The sequence below is a fragment of the Salvelinus sp. IW2-2015 genome, linkage group LG15, assembly GCF_002910315.2.
Source record: "Salvelinus sp. IW2-2015 linkage group LG15, ASM291031v2, whole genome shotgun sequence".
Lineage (NCBI taxonomy): Eukaryota > Metazoa > Chordata > Actinopteri > Salmoniformes > Salmonidae > Salvelinus > Salvelinus sp. IW2-2015.
In genome coordinates this window covers 27,509,137-27,523,229 of record NC_036855.1, presented here as the reverse complement: position 1 = coordinate 27,523,229, position 14,093 = coordinate 27,509,137, and the positions used below count along the sequence as shown (strand labels likewise).

At 41.2% G+C, this 14,093-nt stretch overlaps 1 protein-coding gene across 1 annotated transcript in view; it reads left to right on the top strand.

The window, feature by feature from the left end:
* LOC111973716 (platelet glycoprotein Ib beta chain-like) overlaps window positions 1–10,813 on the top strand; it is a 14,439-nt gene extending 3,626 nt beyond the window's left edge. Inside the window, 2 exon segments of the mRNA XM_024001103.2 lie at window positions 8,384–8,991; window positions 8,993–10,813. Of these exon segments, the coding sequence (XP_023856871.1) occupies window positions 8,398–8,991; window positions 8,993–9,055 (657 nt within the window). The 5' untranslated portion in view covers window positions 8,384–8,397 and the 3' untranslated portion in view covers window positions 9,056–10,813.
* Window positions 10,814–14,093: the final 3,280 nt, after the last annotated feature.

The following is a 14,093-nucleotide window of genomic DNA, read 5'->3' as shown; positions in this document are numbered from 1 at the left end:
TTTCTAGTACAATCTTACGGTCACTAATATTTAGGCAAGCACGGAGCCCTAAAGCACAATACAGGGACCAGGGTGCCATTTGAGACATAGCCCTGAGACATCCTGTAGGCCCTATGCAGGCAGGCCTGTATGAGGGAAGTCTTTCTACTGTCATGACGTGGCCCTCTTTGGGTATAGCGAGTGCCTTCTCCCTCTTACACCCAGGTTCTGTTATCTCAGGTCGTACATTTCTATTGGAGACTCCTCATGGCCAGGCATTATAGTCGGAGAGACTTTCACAGTAGAACAAAGGAACTTCTTCTACATCACAGAACTTGAGAACTGAACAATATCCATGTTTTGGAGAATGTGGAAATGTTTGGTGGAGAATTCAGCTACGACCGGTCCATTTTGTTCTATGATTGTGACCTCAGACCAGCCACATTACCATAACTCTGTTTATACAGGAGCCTCRGTTCTGAGGCTTGCATCTAATTATTGTATAAAATGAATGAGTAAAGATAACTATTTGTGTAATGTGAGAGAATTGTATTTCTGTTTAAAGTTTCACTAAGTCATTGGCCCGCACCCATGAGCACAGACATCGATCTGGTGTCATGGGACAGCCTTTTCTGCTGAATAAAAACCCCACCTGGAGAAGCRCACTTTAGACCATGCGTACCTCGATTACCGAGAGGGCTAAGGTTTGAGTAGAGACCATGCYTACCTTCAGTATAAYCTAAGGTTGTAATGGTTGTTAATCTCTGAGACTATCGATACCGACAGAATAAGAGCAAATCTTCAATACTAATTTCTAGTRTGCAGCTAGAATTTATGTCGACTGAATGCAAAGACCGACAACCGCCGAAACAACTATTCTATAAGAACATTTCTGAATGGGACTCTGAAGTATCCATTCTAACAATGAAAGACTTCATGGGYGAGAGAAGTTCWGATTAARTTTCCAGTAGAAAGACGGACGATTCCAACAGAGATCATGACGACACACAGCGTAAATATATATATTGATTGCAATTATTCCCGAATGAGTGAACGTTCATGTGCAAAGGATTAGCATTTAAATTATTATAATTATCAACTGTGTAGTGTCTTTTGTCTTTCGCGCCCTTCTCAGTCCCTTTGTCTACCAAGCGTCATACCGGTTTAGTCCACTAGGGAACCTCCCCTATCATTTCCTTGTAACCATACCTACTGTTTGTTTGTTATTCATTTKTGTGATTATTTAGTTAGTTAGTAAATAAATGATTAAGACAATTGATGTATGGATGATTATTAGCAAAGACTGGGTTCGTGCAGARAACCAACAATTTGCGACGTTTGGAATGAGACTAGCGTGAGGTAAAGAATAATTAATTAAAAGACTAATTGATCAGATATWAAAATATCTGAAGAGTTATATTAGGAAAATTATAACTTTGTAATCTGAAGATGTTCCTTGGTGCCCCGACTTCCTAGTTAATTACAATTACATGATTAGTTTAATCGCGTAATAATAATTACAGAGAATTGATTTGATAAAATAACAGTCTTCAATTTAATGATGCCAAAGACACGAAACTACCGTAGCTGAATAAAGTACTGGGTCACAATTTATCTCCTTGGACCTCACTACCCCTCTTGCCCACAGTGTCAGATCTATCACTAACTCAACTGACTGTATGGAGCTGAATGATGGGAAGGGCCTTGCTGCAGCTATAGTATAGTTACTYTGGGAGATGGTGAACCTACGAGCCGTTGTAGGGACAGTTTACCCTGGGTTGTACCAAGAGAAAAGGAAGTATTAACTGTATACATAAATCRCCCTGAAACTTACATCTGGCCTCCCAGACAGGAGCCTCTGTGGGCAGTAATAAGGAATAAAATGCTGCTGGCATGAAATAGATATGTCCTTCCTGTGTCCCATCAGAAGAGCGTGTGTGCGTACATGTGAGTGTCAGGGTGCTTTATCAGTGCAAGCCAGCTGTGACTTCATACACTCTCATGCCTCTGAGTGACTAGTAGCACAGTCTCACCAACCACTCCTGCCAKGAACACACGCAAAGGTAAGTCACCATCTCRTAACCATAACAAGACCATTACACCTTTCAGTATGACCATAACTTTACTGTTTTATTAGGCTGTCTCAGTGTATGATTGGAGAATGGTCTCAGATGTCTGAATAACCTGTCAAAGAGAAATTTTTTCTTCCAGCAGTAGTTGTAGAGAACTACTGTGGTGTATAATTGAACTGGGTAACACTTCATTTTAAGGGGTCCTTTTTACAGTGTAATTACATATTACATATGTAATTACACTAACAAGTATTGTAATTGTAATAATTCATAGTTACACTTTAATAACATGTAAACTGGTGGTAATTGCAGTCTGTAATTACAGGGTTGTAACAATGAATGCTTCTTACCGTGCTTGTTACKAATGTTAAAGTTTCCGATTCACCCTGCACAAACCACATAAGTGTTAGCCAATTGAAAACCGACCACCTCATTGACACAACTCTGCWATAAAGATCTGGAGTCTGAGTCCCAGGCCCAATGGCAAAAACGGGTTTACAAACGGTTCACGTCAAAAAATACTTTAAATTGTTAAATAATGGGTCAATACCTTTAAGCACCAATTATTTATTTTTAGACACGTTACYTTGTAGGTCTAATAAGCTTGTTTGAATAATGGTTTCAGTGGCMATTTTAGCATGTAAATGTTGGTGGGGCAACAGAAAAWAATTGTGGGATGCATGCCAGCAAAGCCACAACACAACACTAAACAATACATTAATTGCACTATACACTGCGACAGCTGAACCTTGTCTGGCAGCGAAACAGTTAATTCAGCCTCATTTTCTGCCCTTTAAAAAAACATAGCTGATATGGCTGACTTGCTTAAACAAATGTGGTTTCTACTGACAATTGAGATGTACAAACTATGCATAAGGGGACGACAAGCGAATAAAAGGCTATCCGTAATTTTGATTAAGACATCAATGAGCGAGCTAGGACAGACGTAGTCAGAACTATTTGTTCAGCACTTTTGACATGTACAGCGATAGAATTCAGAACATGGGCTGTTTTTACATTGTTCTCCCTGTATACCAAGTCAGAACTGTGGGATAAATAAAGGGGGCATATAAGCAGAGAATGAAAGCMTTTACAATATTCTATGATTACATTTCTCAAAAACAGGTTACAGGCTACATGTGCACCACCAAGTCAGAACAGTAGGCAAAATTAAGAGGTGAAAATAGACCAAATTATTAGGGTGAGGCACATGGGCTACCAACAGCTTACTACACAACATACACTTTGTATTACTTTATTAGCTACAGTATACATATCTCCCTGGCATATTACATCATMTATGCAGCAGCATACAATACATTTTTGGACTCACCACTCATTTTTGAATTTGCGATTTCCAACTTGTTGTCTCATGTTTATGACCAATGGCAGATGAGCACATACACATTTTATCTATAATTTCTCCTAATTATTTATCTTCATATGACAAGGATTAAAAAGGATTTGCCAGTAGATTGTCGACTTCATTCATGATGATGACTGCTAGCTAAGATTTTGAAAGTATGATGTTGACATGATCAGTCCAATCAAAGCTACTGTACATATAACATGATTTGACGTTATTTTATCTGTGGCCAGTGACCTTGAGCCTTCTTGGATGGGCACTTCTAACGTAACTCTATGGCAGCACCCAAGGGGATTGCATTTTCTAAATCTACCATTAGACTTGGCGGTGACGTAGTATCCCCAGAACACTGAGCCAATCACGGCGCAACACTACATATTTTCTGCTGGCTTGCCCCACCACCACAGAAGCACTGAGCTAGGCTGAAACACTTGCATTTTGGAGCTGCTTTACTCAAGGAAACAAAAAAGAGACCATGTTTGCAAGCGAATTTATTAACTCAATGATATATATATTTGTTCATTGTTTGCAAACTGATATGTGACACATATTAATGGCAAAATAACATGCAAAACAGGCAAGCCCATTTTCTTCCCAAAACATTTGGGGCAGAGCCCCACCTGCGTCGCCACTGAATGGTTTATAAACTTAAAATGCACTTAAAATGGTCATAAGACCATAATGTTTCACTGTTGAGGAACATTCTCACTTTTGGATGGGATGCAMTGGTGCAATTATTTATTTATCCAAGAATGAAGGTGTCATGTCAAGATCTGCCCTTCTGCTCAACTTAGACGAAATAAAGAAGTTCTCGAACCTCCCCTCAGGAGTTGACGCTGACATCAMGTAACAGTGAGCAAAGAACGGGCGGAGGTCAGTTTGCAAAATCCAGACACGATTGCTGAGAAAGTGTTGTAGGTCAAAAACGTCATCGCAGGAATGAGAAAGWAAGTTTTCCATGCAATTTGTTTAGCCTTTTTTGATACTTGAATTTAGCATAGTAGGTAGTTATTTAGGTATCCCTGTACCCCAAGGGTATTACCTGAACGAGAGCACGAGCTGTTCTGGATGACTGTGTGATAACGCTCTCGGTAGCCAATGTGAGCAAGACCTTTAAACAGGTCAACATTCACAAAGCCGCGGGGCCTGATGGATTACCAGGACTTGTACTCAAAGCATGCGCGGACCAACTGGCAAGTGTTTTCACTGACATTTTCAACCTCTCCCTGACTGAGTCTGTAATACCTACATGTTTCAAGCAGACCACCATAGTCGAAGGTAACCTGCCTAAATGATTACCGCCCCTGTAGCACTCACATCTGTAGCCATGAAGTGCTTTGAAAGGCTGGTCATGGCTCACATCAACAGCATCCTCCCGGATACCCTAGACCCACACCAATTCGCATACCGCCCCAACAGATCCACAGATGACGCAATCTCAATTGCACGCCACACTGCCCTTTCTCACCTGGACAAAAGGAACACCTGTTCATTGACTACAGCTACATCACTGTTCATTGACTACAGCTCAGCATTCAACACCATAGTGCCCACGAAGCTCATCACTAAGCTAAGGACCCTGGGACTAAACACCTCCCCCTGCAACTGGATCCTGGACTTCCTGACGGGCCACCCCCAGGTGGTAAGGGTAGGCAACAACACGATTCTTAACACTGGGGCCCCTCAGGGGTGTGTACTTAGTCCCCTCCTGTACTCCCTGTTCACCCACGACTGCGTGGCCAAACACGACTCCAACACTATCATTAAGTTGCTGACGACACAACAGTGATAGGCCTGATCACCGACAATGATGAGAAAGCCTATGGGGAGGAGGTCAGAGAACCGTCAGTGTGGTGACAGGGCAACAACCTCTCCCTCAATGTCAGCAAGACAAAGGAGCTGATCATGGACTACAGGAAAAGGCAGGCCAAACTGGCTCCCATTAACATCAACGGGGCTGTAGTGGAGCGGGTCGAGAGTTTCAAGTTCCTTGGTGTCCACATCACCAACGATCTATAATGGTCCAAACACACCAAGACAGTCGTGAAGAGGGCATGACAAAACCTTTTCCTCCTCAGGAGACTGAAAAGATTTGGCATGGGTCCCCAGATCTTCAAATAGTTCTACAGCTGCACCATCGAGAGCATCCTGACCGGTTGCATCATGTCGTGGAAAATCATTTCAAATACAACGCTTATCAGAACTTGTAAAATCAAACATGCTTTTTATTACAATTGTATAGCCAACTGGCATGTCCCCGCGGAACCCACCCCTCTCAGAAGTCCAGTCCTTTATATTTATACCCACATAGTATTGTCCCTGTCTCTTATACACATCTAGATGTGTATAAGAGACAGGTGTACCTATGATAAAAATTACAGACCTCTACATGCTTTGTAAGTAGGAAAACCTGCAAAATTGGCCGTGTATCAAATACTTGTTCTCCCCACTGTATATAATAGGCAGTGTCAGAGGAAAGCCCATAAAATTGTCAGAGACTCCAGTCACCCAAGTCATAGACTGTTTTCTCTGCTACCGCACGGCAAGCGGTACCAGAGCGCCAAGTCTTGGACCAAAAGGCTCCGTAACAGCTTCTACCCAAGCCATTAGACTGCTGAACAACTAATCAAATGGCCACCCCCCCCCCCCCTCCAATTGTTTTGTTCACTGCTGCTACTCGCTGTTTATTATCTATGCATAGTCACTTCACCCCTATCTACATGTACAAATTACCTCTAACCTGTACCCCCGCACACTGACTCGGTACCAGTACCCCCTTTATATAGCCTCGTTATTGTTGTGTTATTGTTATGTTATTGTGTTACTTTTTATTATTTTTTACTTTAGTTTATTTGGTAAATATTTTCTTAACTCTTCTTGAACTGCACTGTTGGTAATGGGCTTGTAAGTAAGRATTTCACGCTAACGTCTACACTTGTTGTATTCGGCGCATGTGACAAATAAAGTTTGATTTGATACATACCCAGCATGTTAACGTTAGCTAGCTATATACTTGTGTCAACACAAACACTATTATTGCTAGCTGGATAACAGAACAACTGGCTAGGTAGCAGCTTGGTCTAGCTAGCTGTATGCCTAAACTATAGAAATCATGATGACGATAAATACGGGTAAAGTGTCTATGCTAAATTATCATACATTATTTTTCTCTACCACAGATTCCCACAAGGCTTCAGACTCCATGATGGGAAAATGCTTACAAAAAAAAACTGATGAAGACAGTCAGAGACAGAGTTGTCGATTTCTATTGTTACTTGTAATGTTAAAAATTAAGAAATAGACAATCCCATTTTTCTAAATTAGCTAGCTATCTAGACTACTCGCCATACGAGGCTACAGATTTGAGTCACCACTAAAATTGTTATTTTTATGTTATTGAGTAAGCCTATATCTTTGCTTAATCTAATTAATTAATGTATTAATCTAACAATAAAAATACTTGTTATTTTGAAAGAAATGTCGGGTTTTTTACATGTTGCAATAAAGTTGACTAAAGTAGAAGCTCATCTTTTGTTTGTAGGTATTTTCACTTGGTAATGAGTAATAAGTCATTATATAGAACTTGCTCACAGGTAAGTATAAAGTTACACTTAACTTTAAATAGCAAAATCCTGTGTAACAACTAGCGACAACCTTGTACTTATGCAGATATTACAGATATGTACTCTGTGGTGTATTACTGTGTTGATTTTCTGACTTGGATGACGCTTTCAGAAGCTGATGATTCGATTGTCAGAATGGGTAACATACTTTGTAGGTACACAATAATTACAAGTAAGTACACCTCAAGATATACTTCATTTTAACTAGCTAAATCCTGTGTAACACCTAGTAATTACATTGTACTTATGCATGTATTACATGTACTCTGTGGTGTACTTGTGGGTTTAACCTCTCACTTGGATGGCAAGGAGGTTCAGGTTGTCATAATGGGTAATGTATTTTATTTATTTTTTATAATCTGGGATGACACTCGTATGGAAGAGCCCAGTCAGTGAGGTTGACCTTTATCTGATCTGTTTTTGTAAACTCAACCAAGTTAACCCAGATGGTACACTTTMTSGGAGAAAGTGCTAGCAACAACATTGAGTGGAMATTTTGAAGAGTGTGCATTCACGGATAGGTAATTCGAGTCTATTGAGCCTCCAACCGTTGTAGTCTCAGACACCCAGAGCATCTGTCCACAAGGGGTTACAACCTTGTGATAGTCAGTACTGAATCAGATGCAGCTGAGAAGAAACTAAACACTAAATTGGTGAATTTAGTGGAAACTTGCCCATTTGTAACAGGCATGGTAACAAGCATTTGTTGTTACACCGCTGTAATTACAGACTGCAATTACCACCAGCTACATGTTGTTATTACAGCGTAACTATGAGTTATTACAATTAACTACAATACTTGTTACAGTGTAACTACACGTGTAAATGTAGTGTTACCCTGAATTGTTATTAAGATCAAAGGTTAGATGTCATTTCCAAATCCTCAAAATAAACATTACACAGTAGTAACTCGTTCTTCCGTACATGGTTAGATGTTAGTTATGTTTATAATATTAGGTTAACACTAACTCCAACTTTAACTGTTACATGGAGAGGGGCAGGTGATCTGCCTGACCCTGAAACGCTGTCCCAAATTGTGAATCCTCACTGTCCCTATTTTCTCACAAGTTATTTTATTTAACAAGGGGACTATTCCAGTGTTGTTACCCATCACTTTTTTTTCAAGAATTCAAACTAGCATCTTTGGCACCCGCTCTCCGGAAATATGTATTCCTTTGCGTGGCTATCTCCCTTGCTTGGAATGACATGTTCTCTTTTAATGACTGATTTCTCACACTAAAATGATATCTACATCCCTCACATGGCAGAGACGTCCACAGACATGAGTTGTAATTGTTTCCCCTCCACCGTTTCAGTATGACATATCCTCTCTCTCTCTCCAGAGTTGACAGTGAGGATGAGGGGGTTCCTGCCATGTGTGACCCCACTCCTGGGTCTTCTCATCTTGTTGACCCCAGGGAGGGTTCAAGGATCATCAAGCTGTCCCCTGTACTGCTCCTGTCATGGTGCTCAGGTAGACTGCAGCAGCCGTGCCATCACCACCTCTTTCTTACCCTCCCGCTTCCCTCCTGCCACCACCGAMCTCCGTCTCCACGACAACCAGCTGACCACGCTCCCAAACAGCCTTCTGGACTTCCTCTCCTCCCTCCGCTCCGTGTCGCTCCACGGAAACCCCTGGGCGTGTGACTGCGGTGTGCTCTACCTGCGTGCCTGGCTGCTCCGACAACCTGCCAACTACACCAGCCACAGCAACATCACCTGCAGTTCCCCTCCCCGCCTGCGAGGGAGGCTGGTGGTCTACCTGGCTGAGGAGGAGGTGCTGGAGTCCTGTCACTACTGGTACTGGGACTTGGCACTGGCCTCCCAGGTGTGTTTGTTTGTGTTTGTGGCGGTGCAGGCGGGGCTGCTGGCTGCTGTGGTCGTGTTCCTGAGGAGGTTTGAGAGCCTGTCCCGCGAGGCCCGGAGGACCACAGAGGAGAGCTTTGCTGTGGGGGGAGGGGCTTACGAGTAATGAGTATAGTGAGTATGAGCCCATGAAGGACAGCATCATCTGACGAGGGGAAGGGAGGGCCAGGTAGGCAAGGAGAGAGAAGAGGGAGAGGAGACACTTGAAGGGGACAAGCTGGTGAGCAATAAAATGATGGAGACCTTTCAGGTCTGTGGTAAGAAAAGATTGAGGATGAGGAGAAAAGGACTTGTTAGATTCACTGGAAACTGGAGATTCCAGAGAAACTCGCAGGACAAGAAATTAGGCTAAATCGAAGTGGTTCTGCATCTATTTTCAGAGACTTCTTGCAATGTGTTTGTTGGTTACATCAGTCAATAACGCTGTTAGAATAATATATCATGCTATGAATCAATAGTACATAGAATATAACATTTAATTTACATTTAATAATGCTGTTTTGTGTCATTGTTTTAAAGCTGCTATTTATAATTTATTTAGATAGCAATAATAAAACAAACAATTGTAAATGGGTGCATTTTTAAAGGTTTCGGATGAATATATACTGAACAAAAATATAAACGCAACATGCAACAATTTCAAAGATTTTACTGAGTTAGAGTTCATATAAGGAAATCAGTCAATTGAAATTTCACATGACTGGGAATACAGATATGCATCTGTTGGTCACAGATACCTTTAAAAAAGGATCAGAAAACCAGTCAGTGTCTGGTGTGACCACCATTTTCCTCATGGAGCGCAACACATCTCCTTCGCATAGAGTTGATCCGGCTGTTGATTGTGTCCTGTAGAATGTTGTCCCACTCCTCTTCAATGGTTGTGAAAACTTTCTGGATATTGGCGGTAACTGTAACATGTTGTACACGTCGATCCAGAGCATCCCAAACATGCTCAATGGTGCAATGGGTGACATGTCTGGTGAGTATGCAGGCCATSGAGGAACTGGAACATTTTCAGCTTCCAGGAATTGTGTACAGATCCTTGCGACATGGGGCCGCTCATTATCGTGCTGAAACATGAGGTGATGGCAGCGGATGAAAGGCACGACAATGGGCCTCAGGATCTCATTACGGTATCTCTGCATTCAAATTGGCATTGATAAAATGCAATATTGTTCATTGTCCATAGTTTATGACTGCCCATTCCATAACCCCACCGCCACTATGGGGCAATCTGTTTACAACGTTGACATTAGCAAACCGCTCGCCCACACAACACCATACGTGATCTGCGGTTGTGAGGCCTGTTGGACGTACTGCCAACATCTCTAAAACGACACTGGAGATGGCTTATGGTAGAGAAATTAACATAACACTTTCTGGCAACAGCTCTGGTGGACTTTCCTCCAGTCAGCATACCAATTGCACGCTCCCGCAAAACTTGAGATTGTGTTTTGTTACAAAACTGCACATTTTAGAGTGGCCTTTTAATGTTTACAGCACAAGGAGCATCTGTGTAATGATCATGCTGTTTAATCAGCTTTTGATATTCCACACCTGTCAGGTGGATGGATTATCCTGGCAAAGGAGAAATGCTCACTAACAGGGATTTAAACAAATTTATGCCCAAGGTTTGAGAGAAATAAGCTTTTTGTGTGTATGGAAAATTTCACAGATCTTTTATTTCAGCTCATGAAACATGGGACCAACACTTTACATGTTGCGTTTATGTTTTTGTTCAGTGTAATTACAATATGATGGTGAATCAGCACAATTTATATTTATTTGTAATACATGTTTGTGTTTATGTATTTTGATACAGCACGTTAGCTATTGGCTATTTTCTATATTTTATTTGGACGTTTTCATTATATAACATTCCTAATTCAGCCCATTAAAAATGACATTGGAAATATGTTTGTGAATTTTCATTCCAGTCGGAATAGAAGCTTGTCTAATTGCCTGCAATGACATCCGTTTTTTAGACCTAATAACTACAGCCAGAGCCATGTATTTCTACTCTATACATGGATCTAACTACAATAGGCTATTCCATATACTTCCACACAGCGCAGTGTAGACACCATTATACACATACACAGTATAGCTTTGTCATAATAGCTATTGTTTGTCAGTTTCATCACATAAAACATAAATATTCACGGGATCATTCAAAAATATTGCAATGCATAAAGCAATAGCTTGCGGAATAAAGTTTTAAGGAAGGAACTTTCCATAGCTCTGTCTGTGTCAGAACACAACGATTCATGTTGTTTACACGTGAGCTTCAGTGGAAAATTAGCTAGCATAATGGTGAACACTTTTGAACTTCTCTATCAAACATATTTGAACATATACAGTGCCAGTCAAAAGTTTGGACACACCTACTCGTTCAAGGGTTTTTCTTTATTTTTACTATTTTCTACATTGTAGAATAATAGTGAATACATCAAAACTATGAAATAACACATATGGAATCATGTAGTACCCAAAAAAGTGTTAAACAAAATATATTTTAGATTTTAGATTCTTCAAAGTAGCCACCCTTTGCCTTGACAACAACTCTTGACATTTTGTCAACCAGCTTCATGAGGAATGCTTTTCCAACAGTTTTGAAGGAGTTCCCACATATGCTGAGCACTTGTTGGCTGCTTTTCCTTCACTCTGCCGTCCAACTCATCCGAAACCATCTCAATTGGGTTGAGGTCGGGTGATTGTGGAGGCCAGGTCATCTGATGCAGCACTTCATCACTCTCCTTCTTGGTCAAGTAGCCCTTACACAGCCTGGAGGTGTGTTTTGGGTCATTGTCCTGCTGAAAAACAAATGATAGCGCAAACCAGATCGGGTGGCATATCACTTCAGAATGCTGTGCTATCCATGCTGGTTAAGTGTGCCTTGAATTCTAAATAAATCACTGACAGTGTCACCAGAAAAGCCACACCATCACACCTCCTCCTCCATGCTTCACGGTGGGAACCACACATGCGGAGATCATCCGTTCACCTACTCTGCGTCTCACAAAGACATGGCAGTTGGAACCAAAAATCTAAAATTTGGACTCATCAGACCAAAGGAGAGATTTCCACCGGTCTAATGTCCATTGCTCGTGTTTCTTGGCCCAAGCAAGTCTCTACTCTAAAAAGTTGARGTTGAGATCTGTCTGTTACTTGAACTCTGTGAAGCATTTATTTGGGCTGCAATCTGATGTGCAGTTAACTCTAATGAACTTATCCTCTGCAGCAGAGGTAACTCTGGGTCTTCCATTCCTGTGGCGGTCCTCATGAGAGCCAGTTTCATCATAGCTCTTAATGGTTTTTGCGACTGCACTTGAAGAAATGTTCAAAGTTCATGACATTTTCTGGATTGACTGACCTTCATGTCTTAAAGTAATGATGGACTGTTGTTTCTCTTTGCTTATTTGAGCTGTTCTTGCCATAATATGGACTTGGTCTTTTACGGAATAGGGTAACTATTGTTCTACAATGTAGAAAATAGTAAAAAGAAAGAAAGACCCTGGAATGAGTAGGTGTGTCCAAACATTTGACTGGTACTGTATATATATATATTTTTTTAATATATATAATTTAGCCAAACAAGGTGGAAATTTATGACTGGGATATACTTTACAGACTAACAACATGAAACATGGTCAAATAGCTCAAACTGAGTGATTACATTTATTTAGCTTTGCACCATAGTTTTTCCACCCCCAAAATTATCACACTTCCTGAATGTGGTGTCATTGTAGGAAGGGGTTGTTTTCTTAAATGGAGAATTACAACTAACAGGATGGAAAGTGATATCAGGGGCATACAGAAAAATCTTAAAATAATAAATACAATAAATCATGAAAAAAACTTTATTGATGAAAGAGACTTTAACTAGGACTATAAAATAATGAAGAAAGATTTTAAACATTGTATTATTTTATCGCTTATATTTCTTGTGGAAGTTGATAACACCTGGGGACATGGCAAAAACTGCAACATCCACTGACTAAAGCGTTGGAAATGCAGAAAATTCCCTTTCAGGATCCATATCTTGGTCTTTTTAAGGTAAAGGACACCTGAATTTATATTTATAGCCTTTTGGAATCCACATTTTACACTAAATATGAACTGATATTTCCTGGGGACAGAAAAGGAACCACATTGTAGGAATGACCCATCTAGCTGTTTAGGCTCTTCCTACCAGTTGTGTGTTCAAAACCAGTTAGCAACGCATTAATATCAAGTACCGACATACAGTATTTAAATGGGTACTTGCTTCACTCACTTCTTTGTCAATGCTACGCTCTCTTTGTGCGATACATACTGTAGAATTCCTGTCTGTTGAGTGCTGTGAGATGGGGCGACTGAGGAAGAGGCACAACTGGAAGGGACAGAAGCAGGATGTTTCCGAAGAAACGGCCCTGACCAAGAAACAAAGGAAACATCTGCAGAAAGTCCTGGAGGTCAAAGAGAAGAAATCCAAGATAACATGTTACATCTGCCTTCTCCGAGCCAGACCAGCCCAGTTTCCGTTGGTGTAAAATTATGAGCTGTGTCACTGGAAATAGTTCTGGCCATAAAACACAAAGTACTCTATTCATCATCATCTCCCTCCTTTGATCCCCAGAGGGCAGACATCCTAACCAAGCTGGGTGAGGTGCAGCTGCCTGACTGAACTAAAGCTGCTTTACACCACCTTAATACTGGGCACAGGAGACGAGCAGTACCAGACCCAACTGTAAGGCAGTGGGACTGTGCCATGCCATTGTAGCAGCAGCATTTGGTTTAGTAACACTTTCCATATGCTCAGGTGGGCTGATGAACAGGGAATAGATTAGATGGAGTGATGATGTACTGTAGGCTTGTTTATGATCTGGATTCTGTGGTGTTCTCTCTTTTTCAGGACTGCTGATGAGGTAGTTGACGGAGCCTCAGGGACCAGGATCAGCAGTCTGCGTGGATTCAACAGGAAGAGGAAACAAAGAGCACAGGAAGAGTAGGAGGAAAAGGAGAAGAGTAGTGGTTGGACTAATCTGATGAAGAGGTGGATGATGGAGAATGGAGGTTGAGGCCACTGATGTCCCTGAATCTAAAGAGCCGGCCGCCTCCTGTCAGGAGATTGAGGTGGAGGAGGTGAAAAGGAAAAGAAAMAAGAGAAAAAGGAGGAGAGAAGTCAGGCCCCCTAGTAAAAAGTAG